The 24,259-nt window shown below is 31.7% G+C and overlaps 2 protein-coding genes across 2 annotated transcripts; one reads left to right on the top strand and one right to left on the bottom strand.

Moving 5' to 3' along the window:
- The first annotated feature begins 608 nt into the window (after positions 1–608).
- On the top strand, positions 609–6,799 carry LOC148281816 (ARL14 effector protein-like). Its single transcript, XM_088226098.1, has 4 exons — positions 609–874; positions 2,438–2,538; positions 5,911–6,048; positions 6,587–6,799. Exons 1-4 carry the CDS (start codon positions 854–856, stop codon positions 6,663–6,665), a joined length of 339 nt encoding a protein of 112 aa, XP_088082224.1. The 5' UTR covers positions 609–853; the 3' UTR covers positions 6,666–6,799.
- A 5,903-nt stretch (positions 6,800–12,702) lies between these two features.
- On the bottom strand, positions 12,703–23,429 carry hook (hook microtubule tethering protein). Its single transcript, XM_088226097.1, has 12 exons — positions 23,213–23,429; positions 22,977–23,129; positions 22,699–22,815; positions 22,423–22,517; positions 18,880–19,014; positions 18,479–18,766; positions 17,999–18,250; positions 17,700–17,883; positions 16,486–16,616; positions 16,212–16,404; positions 15,134–15,307; positions 12,703–13,137 (listed from the first exon to the last, which is right to left on the bottom strand). The coding sequence occupies exons 1-12, from the start codon at positions 23,298–23,300 to the stop codon at positions 12,836–12,838; spliced, it is 2,112 nt and encodes a 703-aa protein (XP_088082223.1). The 5' UTR covers positions 23,301–23,429; the 3' UTR covers positions 12,703–12,835.
- Between the last annotated feature and the right edge of the window lie 830 nt (positions 23,430–24,259).

Consider the following 24,259-nt stretch of genomic DNA (forward strand, 5'->3'; position numbering starts at 1 on the left):
CGGATAGGAAATCAGGATAACAATCATTTATGGGGCATCCAAAAAAAATATGGTTTAAATCTTCCTCATCTAGCTGACATTCGCAAATGGCAGAGTCCCGGACATGGATTCTGAACAGGTGAGAACCATTGCAATTCGCAACGAACGAACGAACGAACGCATTCTGCATATGGAGGATGTATCAAACTTGTTCAGAATCACTTGGAAAACCAAGGCTTTTCTGTTACATTTAGTTTCAGATGGAAAAGATGTTTACCCTTGGCTTGGGAGGAGGCTACCCAATATTCTGAGTGAATTCATTCGACTACATTACTGCATTCGAGCTTTCAGTCGACTACATTTACCCATCGAATGTAGTCGACGACTTTCATTCGACTACTTTCATTGGTACTTTCCACTCATTTTACAGCCCGCTGCGACGCGGAAAGCGCAGCGTGGCAATTAGGCTATATTCCAGTTTGGATGTGAAAAAGCCAATAAAACCTAAAAAGATGAAGGCTATTTGCAAGCCTAAAATTTTTGACTTATTGTAAAATTGACCGATACCAAATCAAAATATTTTCCCATCTCTATATAGATAATAAGTCGTCAATGGATAAAATTTATTTAATTGTCTATGCATTTTTAGCATTGTCAAATGTCAGGACGGTGTCGAACGGGCAATATTACTATAATACAATAATTATAAGTTGTCAATTTGGTCTATTTTAAACTTCACATTGATAATTTATCGCATGAAGAACGCTTGATTAATAAATTAATTCTGCTAATTAACATTCTAATTATTACAAAGTACAACACAATTTTATCTGTGAAATTGTGAACTTAACAACAAAACAAAAGCAAAAAAAATATGCCAGCCACATCTGTCAATGTAAGTTAAATCAAGTCGGATTTGTTAGTGTTTATGACATAAAATATTAATAAGCGTACATCCTTTTTTACAGCGGTGCAATAATTTATTCCATCGTATACCTTTTTTTACTAATATTTCATACATTTGTGTAGGTACAGCCTTAGCCATATCGTCGGTAATAATACAGCTTGCCCACCACATACCGCACACCGCATCTGAGGACATAAGCTCCTTGGCGGTGCCCACATACACGGAAAAATTTATCGTTGTCAAACGATAAAAGCTGCCTGAAGGAGCTCTCTGAAATCTGGTAGCCTTAGCATCTTTGTGCTGAAAGAAAGTAATCCAGAAGTACATAATATGTACTTCATTGGATTAAGAAGAGAGGGAAGTGAATTCTTCACTGACTGGGATTAAATTGATTGGACATGATCAATTCGCCGAAATGATTACAAAACTTTTTTAAAGGCTTAAAATTCTTTTAAAAAGCCACCAGATCTGTATATCCGACAGGACCTATAACAGGGCTACGGATAGTAGCGAGAAGCTCCATTCGGTAATCATAGAGAAGAGGAAAGGGACAAGACCACAGGATGTGTTCAGAAGATTGGTTAGGATATCCGCAGCAGCACGAAGGGGGTCAACAATATTAGCCTGGTTGTTCTGTAATGTAATGTTTCACCACTGTAATTAGGCCTCCTGGCCTGTTGTGGTGCCAAAAATAATGAAATGAAAAAATGAAATAAAAAATATTTTTTTATTCAATTTACCACGACCTGATAAAAACTGCGTAGTCCAGTGATCGGGGATAACCCAAGAAGATTCTAAGCGCTGACGGATTGAAGGAAAAAAAGAAAGGTAACCCTCCCTGAAGGGGAAGATTCCCATCGCGATTGCCAAGCATTAAGAAGATTCTTCTTTATTTACATTTAAGTCAAGATTGAAATGTCACTATCTAAATATTTAAATTGTTCCTTTATCCTTCTTCTATCCTTCCCATCCCCTCTCCTCTCTTCATAGTAAAGTGTTATTTTTTTTATACATTTATTTATTTTTGTTAATCTTTGCTTTTAATTTTTGTATAAAATTGTAAGATTCAATATGTCCATATATTTATAATTTTCTGAAACTGAACGGTTTGGGTAGGTAGGAAGAAATTGCCTTAAGGCAATATGCCCGCCCTTATATGTATATTTATTGTATATGTATATAAAGTGTCAATAAATAAATAAATAAGAAGAGCATTTAAAGTCATTTTTTTATTTTCGATAGAGACATTCCTTTGTCGGTAATTCTGCAACAAATTAGTTGTAGGGACTAAGAGCCATTAGTTTTTAATTTTTGAAATTGTCACTAGATAATTATGGTAGTTTTATTCATTAAAATCGTAAGTATTAAGAGAACGCTTTTTAGGCTTGAGAAAATAACTTTTTTTTTTGTGTTCTCATCGGGAGTCGAACCAGAAAATGTCCGTGTGTGAGTCAAGCATCTTAACCAGTACAACGCAGACGCCTCCGATACTTCTTACTATATCAATTCGAATTTGAATTATGTGTATCAACTTTTGTTGTATTGTTACAGACAATGGAAAATCTTAAAATACTTAATAAGAAATTCTTAGAAGATTTTGATCCAGAAACTTCAGCAAGGGAAAAGAGGAAAACTTCTCGCAAAATCTACAGGTTTGGTTATTTTGTAACGAGTTACTTTTATATGGAAACATCATTATTCTTGATACTTAAAAACGGTTTATATTTTTGTATATTTAAGTTTTATTTCAGTTTGGGTATTCTGTAGTTCCCTGCTTTATGCAAGTTTATAAGTGGACCATAATATCATAATACACGCAAAAAGTATTGCTGGAAGTCTTCCCCCTTTCTTAATTTATGAATTTTACCCTAGTCAACAGATATTTTTGACTTTTCAAATAGATTCTGGCAGTGGCGGCTGAGGGGGTTAAAAATGGAGGGGTCATTTTTTTTTACTAAATTGGTACATGTATATTTCACACTAAAAACACCAATAAAAATACATTCATAGGTATGGATGCAGTCAAAATATGATACACAAATGCACAAAACATTACTTTTTATTTATTATATATTTTTTAAAAACCTGTTAGGGTTTAATAACAAATATTATAAGGTCTAGTAATAATGACTCGTCTGGTTAGTGTATTTATTAAACAGAAATTTATATTAGGTCTTAAGGTTAATACAAGCCAAAGGGATAAAACGTAAGGAAATCATAAGATTTAGCCATTTAAAAACACAGTTTTAGTTTTAAATTAAGCCCTTAAAAAATAATGTAAATCAGCATTAGACAGAAATTTATAATTTAAATATTTTTTTCTAAATCTCAAAAGCTGTAATCTGCTGGTGGGAAAGTATTTATATTTCAAATGCGTAAAACTATTAAGTATATTTTTTACCAAATATACTTTGAAAAATAATTGTATTTGTCTAATATTTATTTACTTTATTTTTAAGGGCATAATTTTTAAAGGAAAATGGCGTTTTCGAATGGCTAAATAGTAATATAATTTCCTCAATTTTTATCAGACCACTTAATAACTTTTCATTTAGATTAGATAATTACTGAATATTAAACAAATTTTTATGAAACTTTTTGTAAACTAAATCTATATTTCTTTTTCTTCTGGTAGTAAAATGATTTATTACACGAGAGTGAACAATAATATTGACGAAGCTCATTTCAATATTGTAAAACATTGCGAACTCTTGATGGGCTGGCACATACTCCAAAGGGAAGATAAAATGTTAGCTCATTTTAATATTTTTCATCAAGAATTCGTTCTTTTTAGTGTAGGTATGTAAAATACATAGGAATACAATCATCATTCTTATCTGTTTCACGCCGATGACAATATTATATATTTCATTCTAACCTTCTTTTATTCGTATTTTTTATCTCACACGGGACATTGTCCCGCGTTCGTGTCATTTTTAGCGAGATGATTTAAAATCTTCTCGAACAAGTGTACGTTTCAGCTCTTTATTTCCCTTGCAAACCTATAGAGACAAGACATACGTTTCGGGACACTTTAGGAATTGACCCGTGCTGTGAAATATGTTGCACGGATTTGAAGGGCAATTTTTCTGTATAGCATTCGATGTAATACTATATTAATAAAAATATGCAGATTAATAGGTAGGCTTATATATTTTAAAGCATTTTATTTATTAATATTATAAAACCTAATTACCTTATATTATATACTTTCTTTATTACAATTTCTTGGGTACAATTTTTTTTTTCAATTGGTAGCAAATTTTGGGGGGTCATTGACCCAATGGACATAAGGCAAAGCCGCCACTGGATTCTGACAGCTAAAGCATTCTGTCTTCGTACAATAAATTATTGTGGTTCGTGGCAATATATGTACCAATGTAAAAATTTTATTACTTTGACGTGGTTTTAATACATTTAGAGCAGTGTTTTTCAACCTGTAGGTTGTGACGGGGTCGCGGGCCGAAGCATGACCAAAGTAAAGTAAGGGATGAAAAACTGGCTGACTTTTGCATTGCTCATGACTCCCCTGACGAACCCCCCCCACCACCCTAAACAAGGCAAAGGCATGTGGGGGGGAGGAGTCACCAGCTTTTTTTCTTCTCATTAAGGGGGTCATGTATTCAAAAAGGTTGAATTTTTGTGTGTTTTTACCTAAGTTCCTGCATTTATTTCTTATGGAATTTTAAAAATTTTAATTTGAGATTTTGATGTTTACTGAATTATCCGTATAGAATGAGGAAGTCCCATAGTTTTTTTTTTTAATTGGATTGTTAATGAACCATCAAACTAGGTCAATTTTTTTAAAGTTTTATTTTCATGTATCTTATTATCATGGCTTTGATTTTTGTAAAGTTTTGTAATTTTTAAATTACTTCACCCATGATGTCACGAGTTGTCGGTGAGTTGTGCTGCCATTTAAAATAACCCCACTGCTGTCAAAATACGCTAAACATTGAAAAAATAACTACCTGGAAACTGGAAATTTATCACAACACATAACAACGCTATAATTGATTAGCTGATTCACAAGAACCTGTGACATAGTTCAAAGCGGTTAATTTGTATTAAAACTACTTTTATTAATTTTTTCATACATTTTCGAGAAACTTCACTGTATAATTAAATGCAATAATGTTTACCGCATGTAAGAAAAAAAACTTGTATCCAATTTCCTGTAGTACTGAACTTCCTCATTGAACGGTTTAATCATCAGTAATATTGCTTCTGTTGGAACGATGCCAAGTTTGTAGTTCTACTATTATTCATAATTGATTATGTGAGTGGATGAAGGTGTTATGTCCTTTTTTGAGTACTTTTTCACAAAGATAAAGGTTTTATGTACGGCTTTTTCACATAAAACAAACTACGCCATACAAAAAAAGTAGACATCCGAGTTTGACGGTGGATAAAAGTATTTTTATAAAAAGACAGTTTTGTTGGTTGGAATCAGTTTTGGCAAACTTCAAATTCAAACAAGGGTATTCGATACAAAATTCCATCCGACCCTCTCCCTGGTATCATGCCTACAAATTGTCTAAAAGATTTGTCTCTAATATTATCAGACTGAGGATTGGACACTGTCAAGATTGTGGACAGTCCTCTGCGTGAGTGCGGGCTTGACGAGGAATGCATAGACCACGCGTTGTTTGGATGCCCCATTCGGGATGCACATCCTTTGTACACCAATCTTCCCCTTCATCTCATGTCTTGTCAGTTTTATCCCCCAGAAGTAATTTTGAACTTGTCCAAATTTATTGTTTTGAATGATATAAATTTTTAAACTGAAATATATTCTTATTTATTTTTGTTTTTTTTATATTTTTAAACGTTTAAAGCACACCATATGGCACAAAGCATCCTTGTTAGGGGAAGATATGTTGGCTAACCAAATAAAAAAAAGGATTTTTATCAAATTATTCTGGTGTTGAAAACTTTAACTTTTTTTCCCTTCACTTGTTCCTTTAATTTTATTAATTAATTTTGGTGTTCACAATTGAGAGAATGCTTTAAAATATGTGTAGATCTCAAAACTTGTACGATGAACGCGGCAGACTGTCCGCCACGGGAGAGGATGTGTGTGACTGCCTCGAGGACTCGTGTCCCGGCTGCCACTTCCCCTGCATGAAGTGTCGTTCTAACAAATGCGGCCACGAGTGTCGGTACGTCCTACTAATATTAATAATACTTCTAATTGTCTTAGGAATGTTGGTCAATTTTTGCAGCTCCATTTTTATGAAATTATTACCTGAAAGGCACTTAACAATTTAACATGAGTCTAAAATTATCATAATTGGATGGAACAATTATGAATATTCAAACATAGGCAGAATGGTGAATTAACATATTACAACAGAGAAGAAGAACATTTAAGATAAGGTAATATAGAAGTCCAGGCATCTACAGGACTTCATCTCTGTTGTAATATGTTAATATAAACAGCTCCCCAGGGAGTTGAATCCAGTCCTTGTCTACAAAAATTTGGACAAACTCAAAATATTGTTGAGAATGGTGAATGATATTGTTTAAAGTGGCCACTTTAACTGGCCAACGACAGGTCATAAGCCCCATGAATGCCCAGACATCCATATTCCATTCTCTAAAATAGTCTCCGTCTCTGTTGTGATATATATATATATCAATTTTGTATTTATTTATTTGTAGTATTTATCTTAAATTAAATAATGTTTTCTTTTACAGAATGAATCGCAAATGGATGTATGACAAAATAGAAATTGAGGGTGATGACTTCCATGTTAAAAACAAGAACAAACCATAATAATTATCACTCTACCAGTTAATTGTTCATTTTAAATTATGGTGATTACTCCAATGATACAAGAAAAAAAATGTATTATTTAAAATAAAGGGTTCTTTATTTATATTTCATTTGATATACATACATACAATCTTATAATTTAATAATTATGTATATTGTAATAATAATTTTGTATTAAAAATCACAAATGAATACTATAATATAACAAGTGATACATTCTCCGATATAAAAATAATCTGTTTCTTTATATGAATAAAAAAAAATTAAATATAAAAAAACTAGTTGAGAAATGAAACCGGATTTTGTTTTACTAAATTTATGTTGTGGTAGGATTGTACAATGTGAATATAATATAAAAATTTTAATTTATTTCAACAGAGGGGAAAAAAATGAGAAGGGAATATGGAAGTCTAGGCATTTACAGGGCTTACGACCTGTCATTGGCTGGTTTAAGTGGCCACTTTACACACTCTGTAACATTCACCATTCTGCCCATGTTTGAACATCACATTTCCTCAACTCTTCCATCTGTTGACTTTTGTGAAGTAAAAGAGCTGATAAAGGTTTCAGAAAAAAAAAATCCGTCTGTTGAAATAAATTTTAATATGAATAACTCCCTAGGGAGGAAATCCAGCCAGTCTGCAAGCATTTGGACATACTCAAACATTGTTGATAATATAAATACTTCAATAATTTGATCGTTAGTTATTTGTTTTATTAGGACAAAAAAGTTAAAAATTAATTAAAAGATAGTACATACATGAATTAAAGTTTTATAAACAAGAATGCAAGAATCTTTTTGTCCATACAATAATGAAAAATAATTTATATTTTATTCCAATTTAGTAAACCCCTTTATTTGAAAATATATAATTAAACACTCTGCAATGTTAACATCAAATTAAAATAATAAAAAGAAAAATAGTAAAATAAATCAATTAATTAATGTAAATAACCACTTACCGACTTTTTATGCGTACCGGTTTCGAGAAATACCAGGACACTAACTTCACCAACATGCAAATACTAAAATACGCTTTCATCCTTACCATCACCGTGAATGTGTGGGGGGGGGGGGGGGATTTAAAGTTACACGATTGATTAATTTTTAAATCAAAAAGTGGACTATTTGAAAAGATATTTTGATTTTTTACTGGGGGAATATTATTTTTCAAAGCTTTTTTTTATGTGAAACACCTCCATGTTATTTAATTTATTTTAAGTCCTTTTTTAGTATTTGAATGTACAATTTTAACTCCTGTATCCTTATTAAAATCGTGATTTGAATTTATGAGATGATTGACTAACTCTGAAAAAAAAAATATTCAAACATCTTATGCGGTCCGGTCCTTAAATGTGACTATTTAAGCTATGTGACATTCTCCCAATATACCTTGATGGGCATGTATTGCATTGTAATTGGTACACCTCTGAGTTGTCCAATATATCATTTTTATTTTTACAATTTATTAGTAATTTTACAATATTATTTTTAGTATAAAAAGCAGGTTGTATATTTTTTGGTGAGAATTTAGAAATTTTAGTCGAGTTTTTATTTACATATATAATTCTTCTCCATTTATAAGTATTATCTTTATCTTTGTTCAAGTGTATTTTAGCATTTGCATGTTGGTGTAGTGAGTGTCCTGACGAAGAGACGTGTATGTCTCGAAACCGGTAGACATAAAAATTCGGTAGGTGATTATATACTAATGTTTACTTACATTAGTTAAAATGTTTGACCACAAAGTTAATGCTTTGAACATAAATAATATGAAATAGTATTATTTTAAAAACTTTATTTTTAACCTGTTAACCAAACTGCTTTTGATGATTCTGTTTTGTATTGTAATATTTTATTTTGCCAGAGAAATAAAGTTAACACTACAGATATCCATAACATGACATATTCAAAACATCCGTCTGTAAAGACTACTATTTTAACTACTGGTGGTTTTATTTCAAAAATCTTGTGCTGTTTTTTTTTGTTTTTGATATTTCTTTTTTTTTTAATAAAGCTGGGAAAGCAATATTAAACCTTTACCTGCCTATGTTAGGTTAGTTATATAATGCTTCAAAATATTGCAACTTCAGTATTAAACTTATGTGCAAATATTTTAGTTTAGAGATATTGTAGTTGGAAAATTTTACTTTGCTTAAAAAACTGGGTTTTTAAAATGTTTTTTATGTGTAAATGTTTTAATAACTTAATTTCTTTTACACTTTCAAGCTTGCGACAAAAATGAGAAATTTGCACTTATTTTGGTTTTACATTCACGGTGTGATATTATGCAGTAATGAAGTTTTGTTTTTCAAAATGAAATATGAATTAATTCAATATTTTGCTTAATTTTAGGTTATTCTGCTTTGTGAGCGCATATTCAACACCTAAAATAAAATTATATTTATATTACACTGAAAGAATCAAGTTAATAAATAGTACTGATAAAAATGTTTTCAATAAACATATCTTAGGAATACACATCTGACAGATTATTTAAAAATACTTTTTAATAAAATGAAACCAAAAACTGAATAATATACATTATACTATTGAATTTTTAAAATTACAAATTTAGTTAAATGACTAAAGTCAAGAAAGACACATTTTTGGTATTTGGTTATTAAACAATTTATATTTCGTGACAATTGTAGAAGTTGCTCATCAATATTTTCATATATATCAAGTATTGCCAATTATGAAAAATATTTTTAATGGAGTTTCACGACAAATAGGTACAGTTTATTTTTATGATTAAATATTATGAAAATAATGTTAAAGATGTTACAAAAGCTTTTTTTTATATAACACAAATTTATTTTATGTTACAAATATTTTACATGTTACATGTATATTCAAAACCAATCAATAAATTAGATAAAACATGTTTTAGATGGGCGACTTTCAAAATAATAATCTAATGGTTAACTTGTAATATTTTTTTTTAAACAAGCATATATTACGTAGTAAAATCTTCCTTGAAACTAAACTGTGCAAACTTTTACTAACCCCTCGGATGCAAAATTTACCCCAACTGCCGAGCATTTTGCCTGCGCGCACTGATTTTTGAGCCTTCTTTTGCGATCATAATTTTTTCATGAAAACAGACATAATCACTGATGGATTCCAATTCTTGATTGGCCTCTATATAAACTGTATATTTACATGCTTTTAACTTTGCAATAACGTCTATATAAGATTAGAACACAACATTCTTATATTTTTAAATATTTATATATTTCTAAAATATTTATGTGTAATATCAAGCCACAATGGCCAAAACATCGTAACCGACCAAAACAATATTTTACGGGAGAACACTTCTTCCTCTTAATTAATAAGGAATATACTTTGAAGATCTAACTCTGTTTCGACTATTTAATTTTATTGGTACCAATAAAATTAATATTCAAAACAAAACTTGGTTATTCCTTGATAAATTAGAAGTAGAAATATTTTCCCATTAAATATTGCTTCTGTCAGTTACAATGTTTTGGCGATCGTGGCTTGACATGTTTATAACTGTTAAATACTTTTTTTTTAAAAGTCCATGTTAAATTTATTCTGCAAAAACTACCATCTTTTTATTTGAATAAAGCTGTCAAAACACTTTACTTCACAAAATTGAAAAGCACTAAACGTTAAAATCTCGATCCGTTGAATGCGGTTTTCGGCACTGTTATGATCCCAACGATGTTGCGATGACTGGTGTTCATTTATTTATTTATTCAAAGAGTGAAAAAATCGGTCTTAGACCCTTAAATCTACAATAACAATAATAAATACGGAAAATACGGCGAACTCCGCTTGAAAATTTCGAAGCGCAGATCTCAGCTTTTTCCGTGCCGAAATCCACAACTGAGACCTACGCTCCGGCATTTGATCGGTTAATAGTAAACTAAAATAGATTATATAAACATTAACATGTGCAAAGTTATTTGGATCATTTGAAAATACAAATCTATATAGAGGTATTTCTTAGTATGTTTATTTTAATTCTTTTTAAATAAAAAAGCAGTGACTGTAGTTATGTATTTAAAATATTATTTCTAAATATTTAAAGAAAACATTAAAATTAATATTAGGAACATTCAATTCCAGAGATGCATACATATTTTTTTTGACTAAAAAAAATTATAAAAATAACACAGTATTGTACCTCTGATGCAGATTAAACTTTTTTTTTAAATAATGGATTTATAGTAAACAACATTTTTGTTAAATAATTTTATGAATGATTTGGCAAGTTTTTCGAAACATCAGAGTAATAACGCACTACAGATATAGAGATGTCATTTCGCTTTACAAAAAAAAACATTTGGTTTTTGGCAGTTTCATCGGTGCGCTTGCAATTCTCGACCTGAGTACCTACCGCCCATTTTTATGCTGTAAACTAACTTAAAAATTATAATATATAAATTATAATTGAAATAGCTAACTTCGTGATTGATAATCCTAGAATGATTTTTGCCCATATGGGCGGTTCTATAGCGGTAGCATGTTATCACTCGAGTTAGGAACACTAATTTATATGTGACACACAATAAAAGCGAGAAAAATGGCTAAATCCAGTGAAGTTTATCCTTCAAAATTGACAAAAATATGTATGAATCAGATTTATTATTGGACCAAACAATTCAATATTATGGTTACATGTTTGTAAGAAAGAAAATAAGGTATGTATTATAGGCTTAATAAGGTATGCACATAACACCTACACCATAAAGTTACTATATTCAAACTGACATTAGTAGGTGCATACAATAATACTTTTTTACGGTAGTAATCATTCAATCAAACAAAATTTCTGAGACCTTTAAAAAGTACTAAAAAATATTAGTTAAGGGTAAATATACATATGTACTCGTGTATATTACATTTTAAGAAAATTATGCCTAATTTAATAAAATATTTTTACTTACAAAAATATATATTACATACTTATTGTACACATGAGATATATTAAATTGAATATCCAATTGTAATTCTATAATCTTAACTCCAGGGTTTAAAATATATTTTATCAAATAATTTTCTGTCAAAAAGTTCAACTGCAATAAAACTATCAAAGGGGTTTAAAAAAATACTGCTAACAAATAATGATTTGAAGCTTATAACCAATAAGCTGTGTATGACATTTATAAGTGTTATACAGGCTTATACAGTAACTGTTTTTTACTTTATAACGCTTGTGATATTACATATCTGGGTTTAAGTCTGAAAAAATGTTTAAACACATATTTTTGTTAAATATAGTTTATAAAAAAGCCATACAGAAATAATAATATTGAGCAGTTCAATCAAAAGTGACACAAAGTGGTTTTTATTTTATGGAAATCTGATTTTTCTCATTATCAGTAATTTAACAGGAATTTTAATTTATGAATATAATTAACGAAGTTATACTTTTTTTAACACTCAATTTATAATAAAATATTACTCAACAATTATTGGTAAATATCTTAAATTTACAAATCCTATTGTACTGACCTAAATCAGCCATCAAAGATTTAACCACTAATAACATTATATTTATTAGGATGATTAAATTATAGGGCAGCGAAAATATCCAAAGGAACAACCAAACTACATGTTTATTTAAATATTTGCAATGCAACGGGAGACCCAATTACAGCGGTGAATTACGAGAAAATCACATTTATTTTTGTGATCTATCATGCGTGAGGCAAATGTCTTAGTCGTTACACCGTGGGGTCTGCCAATTGTGTTGATTATATTTTTACTTTTACAGACTAAGCAATATCTTGTTATTTTAGTTTTTGCCTAAGCATAGCTGCAAGAAAAATTAAATTAATGCTCTACAAAACAAGTATGAAGTATGTCTAAAAGTGTCACAAAAATAATCATTTTGTTAAAATGATTTTTTACTTAATAATTTAAGTTCATAAAAACAAATTTATAAAAGCATAATTGTAACAAACTGAGGCATAGATTAAGTTTTTGAAAATGTAATATTTATTTTCATATACATAATACTATTGCTGTATATGGGTTGGTTGAATAAAGAACTCGGGTAATTTATTAGTGGCCAAAATTAAGATAGAAATTCAGCTAGATATTTTAAAACAAAACAAACATGTATAACGCATTTTTCTTGAAAAATACTCATTTTATAATTTATATTAACTATAGGGTTTTTTTTAGAAAATTACTTAGTCCTAAAGGAATGCAGGGGTTTCCTGGGCGCTGATTGTCGTTGCCGCGCAAGGAAACTTTGTCCAGCACTGAGGAGGGCGAAACGCTGGTCTACCGCATCCCGGTGACAAGCCAATCCCAACTTGAAGAAGGCCGACGTGATTAACTTCTCCTCTCCTTCCTTCATAGTGTCAGGGGGGGGAAGGGGTACACGCGCAGGACCAGCCCCGCCCCCCACCCCTCCCCCAGCCCCAACCAATGCCTTTTCACTCGAGCGACTATTTAACAACGTCATATCTGTCAGAGATTGTTGGCCTGAAGAAATGAAATAACACCAGCATATAAATATAACTGCAAAACAACAACACAATACATACGAAGTTCGATCAAAAAAATACCTGGAATATTTACATTTTAAAAACTAACCGCACTGATGCTCCAACCACCGTATTCACCAGACTTCGCCTCCTGCGACCATTTCCTGTTTCCAAAGATAAAGAGGGCTATGAAAGGCATTGGGACCATAGAGTAAATAAAGACCGAATTGCTGACGGAACTGAAGGCCTTACCAAAAAGTGCTTTCCAGAAATTTTTAAAGGATTGGAAAAAATGCTAGTATAAGTGTATATATCCAACAGTGATTACTATGAATAGAACAATATTATTTTTGAGGAATAAACGAAGATTTTTTTAAATATACACAAATTCTGTGTATTTTTTCATCAAACCGTGTATTAGCTTTTATTGGTGAGATGACAAAGAATCTTGAATTAATTAATATGGTCATTCTACATCTCCACGTTGTGTTCAATAAATTATAGATAAAAAACACGTTATACCCACATATCGACATAGAAAGAAAAAGAGGGCTGAAGTCATTACTTGATAAAATATAAAATTATGCTGCTACTACAATCATCACACCATTTCTCCCTAGGGGTACGCAGAGAGGATCACACATCTATCCTGACATACATCCCTAGCTTCTTCCACATACCATCTAGTCGTACATAATAATAATATTTGGCTGATTTATATAGCGCCATTTTTGTGAAAAATCGCCTCAAGGGCGCTTTACAGTTGTATATGTAAACTTACATTCTAACTAAGCAAAAGTGACATATTATATTTTCTGATTTAAAATTGAGGGTATGATAAACTAAAGAAGTGAGATTTTAGTTGGGATCTGAACTGGCCGGGAATGTCAATGATTCGTAAGTTTGAAGGCAATTGGTTCCAGGCAGAGAGGCCGGCAACGGCAAAAGCACGATCTCCGATTCTAGTGTTTGGAAAGTGCCGGATATCGACAAGTTTTCCTCTGCCTGAATCAAATGCTGACCTAAGAGTAGATTTTCTTTGACGTGTATTTTTACTAATACATAGGTCCGATAGCTAACTTGGAGCCATTTCATGAGGGATTTGAATACTATCTAGCACAGCTTGTATTTTATTATATGTACAAATCTCGAAGATGTGAGATCTCAGAATATTTATTTATTTATTAACGGACATTGTCCATGTATACAATTTATAAGGTTTAAATATTACAATAAAAGAATAGTTTAAAACATTTAAAGAAAAAAGAAAGAAGCATTGACAAACATAAGGGACATCAAGACAAGATCTGGACTATTTATTTAGTGCTCGTTTAAATCGTTGTAAACTTAAACCAAAAAAGTCCAGATCCTGTCTTGAGTTAACAATACGACAAAGGCGGGTCATTGGAGAATTTAGGCCATAGGTTATTCGATGCTGATCGATGAACAGTACTTCATTGTTTCTCAATCTACGAGTCGGAATATTGAATTTTACTTGTCCCAGTAATGATAGAACATCGATTATACCATTTAGTATGCCGAACATATATATGGAGTCAATATTAGTTCTACGTTTATTTTATTTTTATTTTACTCCCATAATAAGCTTTGCTGCTGCATTGAAAAAATATTTATAAAATTATATATTAAAATAATAAGTAACTAATATTTTCATGAAAAATCTCTCAGGTGAAAAAGAAAATCAATTGGAGATAGCAGCTGAAGCATAATACTGATAACCTTACATTCATGCAACAGATGATCAAGATATGTATGTGCAAATAAGGGTATAATGATAGAAAATATTTACATTATATTTTAAATTTGCTCTAAACAAGTTAAAATAAATTAAATAACTAAATATATATTTGTAACAGTTTTTTTTAGGTATCAAATAGAAAGATTATACTCCAATATAGATGATTTGTACGGACAGCGGATTCGTGACTCCACGATACTACCGCAACAAAAATTATATATTTATTATTTCCTACCTGTTGTTCTTGGATCAAGAGTTTTAATAACTTCTTTTGCTTTGTCTATACATTTTCTATACCGTTCCTCAGTAGCCAACAATTCCGCATCCTTTTGGTTAAGATTTTCTTGTAGTCCTTTGGATTTTTGCTTTTCTAACTGCAATGCTATTAATAACTCCTCAATTCTCGAACCTAGAGAAGTAAATACAATTTAGATGGTTGCAATACAAGAAAAAATTACCTAAATCAATTCTACTAAAATGGCTGAAGTCAATTTTATTTAGTCAAGTATTAAATACTTGCACTAATCTCCACAAAGACGGATAGCATATTTTGAGAAAGCAATAAGTCTAGCAAATCTACCAGTTTAATAAAATTGTTTTAAAAAAATAGATGTTTAAAGATGGGCAGATTTATGAATGTTATATTTATATATCTATAAATTCCTAGAAATCTATATTGCCTTTATAAGAAAATTTCTGTCTTTGTTGAAATATCAATACATTTTGACAAAATTAATTAATACAGTACTAGTCTATTGTGCGTATTTTAAATATAACTTATATTAAATAATATTACCGTATTAACGTGAATATAACATGGTCTCAAATATAACACGACCCATATATTTGGAGCAGGAATGAAAGGAAAAGTTCACTGATATTTAACCCTGAATATAACGCTAATGCTTTTTTTAGAAAAATATTTTGAGAACAATTTAAATATAAAGTGGTCAAAATTAAATAACATACATATTTGACATAAATAATCAAAATGCAGTTCCACCAAGAAATGTCAATCATATAATTACTTTTTTATGTCCGTTTTTATTACCTACATTTAAACAATACTTAAATGCACTCAAATCAAATCATTCTTGCTTTCACTCGTATTTAACCTAGGAATTTGTTTAGCCATCCACCAGTCTTTTGATTTCAGTCAAACAACGACAACAAAATCCAGTCATTGGTGAAACAATATTTTGAGTAAGGCAGGATGATGAGGAAATGTTACACAGTGTGTAAAATGGCCGTGTAAATGTCTGGACTGTTGAAATACTTATGTAATGTAATAATATATTATGTATTCCACTAACTTTTCCTCTGGTTATCGTCAACAGTTTGCTGGAATTTTATTTCCATCTGAAGTTGCTGTCCTTTTTGGTTGATGTCTCCAGCATTGCTTTTAGCTTCCTCCAAACTAGCTTCCATCTGCATTATTTTTTGGTTTGCTTCTCGGTTTATAGTTCTTTGTTTCTCTAATCTTTGGGCATAGTCTTCCAGAAGTGCCTGCAAAGAATCATGTGTTTTTCAGTTCTAAAATTATAACCATTTGTCCTTGTATCAATCTGGAGGACATTTGTTGTTTACCTGCACTGATGCCTGATCCCCTTGCGATCCTTGATTTTGTCGTAAAAGTTTATTTTCATGTTCCAATCGTATCAGACGCTCTTTTAAATCTGTTGGCATTAGTTCTCGAGAAACACTGTCTTCATTGTTACCTTAACAGAAAATAAAATCAATTACAAAATAGGTGCGTAGGTTTTCATAATCACTGTCATTAATATTTATCTTTTTTGTGTTATCTCATGTAAGTTGCAGTTTACCAGTCAAAGTAAAGTAAAGATGACTCCTGCAATGGTAGCCGAAATGTCATAATGAATCCAACTTACACGGGATCACCCAAAAAAGATACATATTCAATTTCAAAAGCTTTCCAAAACAAAATATAAATTTCAATGAAATCTAATAAATTTAGTAAAATCTAAAATGTTATACTAATTATAAAAGGTTCATTTTGCATTCACTCTAAACATTTATACCTGACACTAACTGAATCCACCTTGTAACTATAAGGTCTTAATTAAAATTTGTATATAATAATCTTTGAAACTCGCATGCCGTGGAAAGGATTATTGACCCAGTAATGTTTTGTTCCATATGTATCTATGAATGTATTACAGTAAAACCGCGATATAGCAAAACGCGAAATAGCGAAAAATGACGTATATTGAAAAAAAATCGAAATTTATTCCCTAAAACCATATTTATATAGCGAAATCCTGTTAATATGTATAACAAAATCATTTTTATCCCGTAAAAAAAATGCCAATACATTTACGTAAATTTATAACAAAATAGAAAAATGTTAAAAGATCAAAATATTAATTCGCACTTTCAAAGCCGGGCTGCCGCTGCATCTACCATATGCGAACGGTTTTATGGCATTTTCGGCGGCGCACGGCGGTCTGTCGGCACCCAGAGCTGTCAAAGTGCGTGTCCAGTGTGTGTATGTATGTAACCGCATGTGTGAAAGAAAACCTCCGAACCTCTCAGAATACTGCCGATTACATCAGTCAGTCTGTTTTTTTTTCAAGCCGCGCAACATTTTTTGCGGCGGCGCGTAACATATCCATATGTGGTATGATTTATTTATTTTTCGTTATATGTGGGAATTCGTTATTACAAGTTTTTACTTTTTGGTCCCTTGGATTTTGTTTAATCGCGGTTCTACTGTACAGGTAATCTTTTATTCCTAAATAAATAAAAATAAATAGAGTGCTATTACTGCTGTTTTTTATTACCACTTCTTTGGAGATTTGAACAACGAAGTTCTTCGCAAGCTTCTTTTAGTGTATCCCTTTCTTGGAGTAAGTTATCCTTTTCTCTCTGTAAGGATAGTAATTTTGTCCCATTTTTCTTATTTTCTATTTCTAATTTATCAGCTTTGGCTATTTCTGCATCCCATTTTTCATGTAAATCAGTGACCTGTAAAGAAACAACAGTAGATTATAGCAACAATAATATTTACATTTTTTACAAATCTATATCAACTGAAATCTATTTCACAACATAGCAAGATGTCATGTTATTATTATAATACCTGTTTTTTATAAATTTCCAATTGACTTTTTAGCACTATGAGTTTTTTAGAATCTTCTTCGTGTTCGATACTTCGCTGAACATATTCTACATTCTTTTCTTCAAGTAACTTAACTTGCTTTTTCAGGTCTACGAATTCTTCCATTCTTTTCTTATAGGATTCAATAGTTGCTTCGTAATTCGATACTCTATCAGCTGATTCCCTGAGAGCATCAACCTCGTCTTTTAGCTGCACAGCCTCGGAAGCTGCAATCTAAATAAAAAAGGTAGAGAAATTACTAACAATGCCTCAATATTTTAATGATAAAAATTATAAATAACTACAACAGTGTAAGTCACTCTCCAAGCACAAGAGTTAGTCTCTTTTTTTGGAGTGTTACAGTGATAACATTTACTAGATTTATAAAAGTAGATCTGTATAGAATTTTTTAAAAACATGTACCTTTTATGAAATTTATAAATAAAAAAAATTTAAACTCACTTGTAATTCATCAAGTCGTGCGTGTAACATAGTCAATTCTTTTTCCTGGATTGTAGTTTTGGCTTTGTAATCATCTCGGGTGGTTTCAGCTTTGAACAATTCATCCTTTAGTAAATCTACTTGTCTCCTCATGTCATTATATCTCACAGTTCCTGATAGTGCTGGACCAATGGACTCTCCACAATCATCAACTAACTCGGAAATGTTTCCTGTTCCTTCTTTTAATTTTGTTTGCAGCTTTTGGTTTTCACTTAAAAGGGTATTTTTTTCTTCCGTCAAAACCTTAACCTGGAGAAACATAATTAATATAATTAAAAATATAAAGTAAGAAAAATAAATGAACCAACTATTTTTAAATATGTATGAATGGAATTAAAGTACGTTTAAAAGTAAATACAAACCTGAAGATCAAGTTCATGACAGCGTTGAGCCAGAGCATCTCTGGCTTCCAAGTCCGATTGAAACCGAGCAACATTTCCACCCATCTCGAAACTTAAACTTGATTTGTTTCGATTGTGAATACAGCTATCCAATTCCTGTAGATTTAGTTTTGAGTATTTTAAATTTTAATCTTAATCTTTTTTGTTCACATATGGCCATTGATTGCAGTTTTTTTTTACAAATTAATTACTTTTTGTAAACTAAGTCAAATATTAATATTTGACTTAGTTTAAACTACAGAAAAAATGGCAATAAAACAATGCACAGCATTATGAATAGTCGAAGAATTGAATATTAAATTGAATATGGTGAAAAATTATACATCCTCTTCTTTATTTATTGGCTCTCTTATCTCCTTACTGGGGTTTTCTAGCCAGTGTCGAGTTTTTAATAAATTTACACATGTGTCAGTACTAAACAAGTTAGTGTTTTAGTATTTAATATTAAGTACACTATAATACATATTGATATAAAACATTTTTACAATATGATACTATTTATAACTATGTATGTAGATATATGAGATATATTTTACATTTTACATATATTTTTGCACCACAACAGGCCAGGAGGCCCAATTACAGTGGCGAATTACATATCACAGAACACCCAGGCTTGAGAAAAATCACATTTTTATTTTTGTGTTCTCACCGGGAATCGAACCCGGAACCTTCCGTGCGTGAGTCAAGCGTCTTGACTGCTACACCACGGAGGCCGCCTAAATGTAGATATATATACTATATAGATATTAACAAAAATGTAGATATATATACTATATGGATATTAACATAAAATTTGGGGACAGGAGAGTTAGAATATGAATGGAGAATGGGACGTTGATTTCGGAGACTAGAAGTGTTGTTTAAAATAAATATGTTTAAAAAGTATTGGCAGTTCTATATTTATTTACTTAAATCTTCATGAACAAAGAATAAGTCGTTTGGTGGACCTATTGCTAAAAGTAATATCTTCCAGCCAGCCAAAAACAGATTGGTCAAAATTAGAGTTGGCCAAAAAATTGTACTAAAAAACAAAATATGCGCCAAAAGATACATACATGAAAAAAACTGAATTAATTGCAAATAACAGCTGTTTTTTTTAATTTGGAGATAAGGCTAGCACATATTAACTTAAATAAATGTAAATTATGTTATACTAAAAGATGAGGAATGAAGAATGTGAAATCAGGTAATGAGTTTGGAAGGAGAAAAAGAGCAACCAAGGAAAGAAAAGGAATAAAAAATACATAGAATTAAGAATAGTCCAGAAACCACATACGCGCATCAAACAGAAGGCGACTAAACTACTCTTTAAAGAGTAGTTTTACGTTTTGACCCATTAGTTTCTTTGTAGACATCGCTCAGTACGCAGCTCTCGATTTGAATTCATCATATTTCATGTGTAATTAGCAAATGCATGAGTAAGTAGCAAAATGCATTACTTAAAAATTTAATTATTTTTACATCTGTCAGATTGTCAAAGAAAACAAAATGGACATTTCATTAGTGTTGCCAAGGTAGTAAATTTTTTTACCCTACTTTGCTCATCTAATGAGAAAACTAAAAAAAATTGGATCTCGGATTAAACAACGCCGTGGTGGACATTTGACCGACATTATCTTTAAAACATCACATATTATTTAACATGATATAAAAATATCAATTTTATGTAAAATATTTTTTTTATATATTGTAAGTTCAAAGTTCATTAATTCAATTACTCTTATAAAATGACCCTTTACTTATCTACTCTGTTGCATCAATCAATGTTTCTGCGTGCACAATAAAATTTTAGAGAAATTAACAAATTGCTTTTGTTTACCTTACATTTGTGTTATGATTATATTTTTTCCAATCTGGCAACATTACTCGGCGACTTCACGAATGCGCAGCGAAAGTGGGTGGATTTTTTACACAGTTCGATGTATTCAAATATGATTCTACGCTCCTTCTAGACTATTCTTAATTCTATGAAAAAATATTTTTTTAAAAAACAATAAAATGAAGGGAGGTTCGGGTTCTAAGAATATACATGGTTTGTCCGAAAAGTAATGTCAGTGATTTTGCTGAAAAGCAAATACACGTTACAGCACGCTCAGACCGGTTGGGATCTGTGGAGGGGGGTCTGCTTACGTACGCACGGGCGCTCAATCGTCTCTGACCATCCGAAGAGTAAAGCAAAGCATTTTTATGAAACTCATTTTCATCTCCTGTGCAAGCCGCGATGCAGCGCTTGACAGAACAAAGAATTGCCATCAATTTTTGTGCGAAACTCAGCAAGTCCGCAGTGGAAACTTTTCCCACGATAAAGACGGCTTTTGGTGATGATTGTTTATCAAAACGCCAAGTCTACCGGGGGCATAAAGCATTTTTTGAAGACCGTGAAGAAGTCAGAGATGAAGCCCGCATTGGAAGGCCATCGACGGCCACTACCGACGAAAATTTGATTCGGGTGACTTAACTCTTGAACTCAGACCGTCGTTTAATGGCACAGAAATTAAAGATTCCAAAAAGTACCGTTCACGAGATTGTGACGATTGGAAACTTCACCATGACAACGCTGCCTTCTTCGTGACCCGCTTCCTGGCTGATTCAAAGCTGCTAATGGTTCCCCAGCCGCCCTTCAGTCCTGACATTGTTTCTTTGGACTTCTTGTTCCCGCGCATAAAAACTTATGAAAGGATATCAATACAGCTGACGCCTTTGATGCCTGGAAATCTCACTGAAAGCAATGTATCGACGCAGGAGGAGCCTATTTTGAAACCTTTTAATGTGTTGTACCAATTAGATCAATAAATGCTTTTTAATCGAATTACCTTACTAATCAGACCTACCCTGTAAAGTAATGTTTTTTTAAGGTGGCCAGGTGCATTTTTTATATGAAGAGGTTTTTTTTTTTATGGGGTTGCTTATTTTTTGCCTTGCTTATATTATGTACAAGGCTTATATTTACTACAGAAAGTATGTTTTTTTCTAATTACTCTAAATATAGTGTGAGGATCTGGTGGGATAATTGGCTGTGGCCTTGTTAAGGAACTTCTCCGTATTCGCTTTAAGAAGAGGAAACCACAGAAAACTCCTGACTTTTGACCTGAGAAGCCTGACTTTTGACAGACATGTGAAGAGGTAGCTCATTCTAAAAGGAATTGCTGAAAATTAATGTGCTATGTCGAGGAATGGAGAGTGTTTTCTCCTGAGAAGAGCGAAGCAAAAGACCGCGATCAGAACGATAAATGAAACTCTCAGCGAGATATTTAAGAACGCAAGGTTTATTTTTTCTTTTTTTTTTTTATATAAGCATTCTTCTAAACAATTTTTTTTATTCCCGCCAAACTGCAAAAGCAGTTTTTTTGCAGGTTTGGTTCTTATGAAAATTATTACAAAGAAGTGAAATATTATATGAACACAGATATTCTATGGACAACGAAATATTACATGAACACTGAAAGAAGCAGTAACCTTGTGGTCATTTCATTATACTGAATTAGTTTTTAAATATCAAACCTGAATAGCCTGCATGATTGATCTTTGGCATGATACTTCCATTTCCATAATCTGAGTGATGTATTCCTGCTTCTGTTCACAATGTACAGCACAACCTAGACATAAAGAAAATCCTCAGTTGATATTCTTCATTTAGACAAGGATTATTTTTATGACTTTAATATGAACCAGCCACTCGGTAGAATAATTTGGTTGCTTTTCAGTTGAAGAACCATTTCAAATGTTGATTACAAATTTTAACAAAGTTAATAATATAAAAACAGAAATAATCTTTACCAAGTATCAGTTGTAACAAACGCCCCAGCTCACCAAGATCTCCTTTCTCCGCGATTTTAACCACATCTGGTTTAGGGAATTCTATCAAGCTGACATTCAAAACATCTTGATAATAATCTGAAAATTGTGAACTCATTAACACCCTTCAAGGTACATCCGAGAATCATAATAAACTGCATTCTTGTAATACATACATATGCAAATGAAAATCTCAAGTAAATTGAAAAAAAAACAACATTTACGACAGTTTTCACAGGAATTAAAGTTTATTTACATACCAATGACGCGTTCTACAATTTTTTTAAGGTTGCTAACTTTAAGTCGCCAGTTACTCCCAACATCTGGTTTGATTTTAGAATTCCAGTACTGGGTGAAAAAATCTGGCGCAATTTGCGTTAAGGCTTCTGCCATCAAAACTCCGTCAAATATTTCTGTGGAACAAAGGTAATAATAAAATATCGGTTAAAGGAAGGGAAATTTGGATTGTACCAATCATTCACTATCACTTTCGTACCATTCGGAGTTTTGTACGCAGTCCCAAGATTCAGGGTCTTGAGCCATTCCACTAAATTATCACACAAGACAGAGTTATTAATTTCCATAATATTGATGAAAATATTTGGATTCTGCAATCTACATAAATATTAATTACTAAAACAAATTATTATTATTTATTGCCAACCAGGTAACTGATTAAGCCGATTGCTGATTACGGAAAAGATGACAGCAGTAGACATTTAACGTTAATCATAGACGATATGAGACGATATTGGGTATGGGTACAGATCGGATGGATGCGTTGCTAACTTCCATCAAGCTAAAATCGGTAGATAAATTAAAATAAATCGGTATATTTCGGAAGATTCAATATCCCATTAGAAGGGGAAGGGGGCGTTAAATTTTCCCTATCTTTTTCATTACAAAATTTCACTAAACGTCCAACTGGAACTTTTTTAAATTTTTAATCTAGCAAAAGTCACAGTGACTTTTGGTCCGTGTCAAGTGCTATGGAGATATAGAAATGAGAGAGTGAATGGCGCCATGACAATTCGGTGGCAAAAAGTTCCAGCGTGACTGTCACCTGGCCTGTACATTGCTATGGGAGTGCGCTCACTAGGAACTTTTTGTCACTCTCTGGCAGACGCCTACCGAACGGACGTGTGTTGTGGATTTTACAGTTATATTTATAATTAACATATTATAACAACAGTGATGAAGAACATTTTAGACAAGATAATATAGAAGTCTAGGCATTTACAGGGCTTATGAACTGTCATTGGCTGGTTTAAGTGGCCACTTTACACACTGTAAAACATTCACTATTCTACCCATATTTGAACATTTATATTCCTTCCACCCTTTCATCGGTTAATGTTTGTGAAGTTAAACAGCTGAAACCTTTATTCATGCGGGTGAGATTTAAGATGGCTGCTTCTCTGCAAGATAATATTGACAACGAATTGTTAACAGAAGACATAGAGAAAAGGCCGGCATTGTGTACAAAAAAAATAAAGGAATTCTCTGATAATCATTTGAAAAAGAATTTGTGGGGCGAGATTTG

The sequence above is a fragment of the Micrasema longulum genome, unplaced genomic scaffold (genome assembly GCF_059751315.1).
Source record: "Micrasema longulum isolate JH-2025_06_02 unplaced genomic scaffold, ASM5975131v1 h1tg000406l, whole genome shotgun sequence".
Taxonomy (NCBI): domain Eukaryota; kingdom Metazoa; phylum Arthropoda; class Insecta; order Trichoptera; family Brachycentridae; genus Micrasema; species Micrasema longulum.

Excerpts from the sequence above, each read along its gene's own strand:
- LOC148281816 (XM_088226098.1), top strand. The coding sequence starts at position 854 with ATGCCAGCCACATCTGTCAAT. Across the intron at positions 2,539-5,910 it reads ACTTCTCGCAAAATCTACAG|ATCTCAAAACTTGTACGATG; the intron begins GTTTGGTTATTT and ends AAATATGTGTAG. Across the intron at positions 6,049-6,586 it reads AAATGCGGCCACGAGTGTCG|AATGAATCGCAAATGGATGT; the intron begins GTACGTCCTACT and ends TTTCTTTTACAG.
- hook (XM_088226097.1), bottom strand. The coding sequence starts at position 23,300 with ATGGAAATTAATAACTCTGTCTTGTGTGATAATTTAGTGGAATGGCTC. Across the intron at positions 18,251-18,478 it reads CACGACTTGATGAATTACAA|ATTGCAGCTTCCGAGGCTGT; the intron begins GTGAGTTTAAAT and ends TTTTTTATTTAG. Across the intron at positions 15,308-16,211 it reads TGACGATAACCAGAGGAAAA|GTTCGAGAATTGAGGAGTTA; the intron begins GTTAGTGGAATA and ends TTACTTCTCTAG.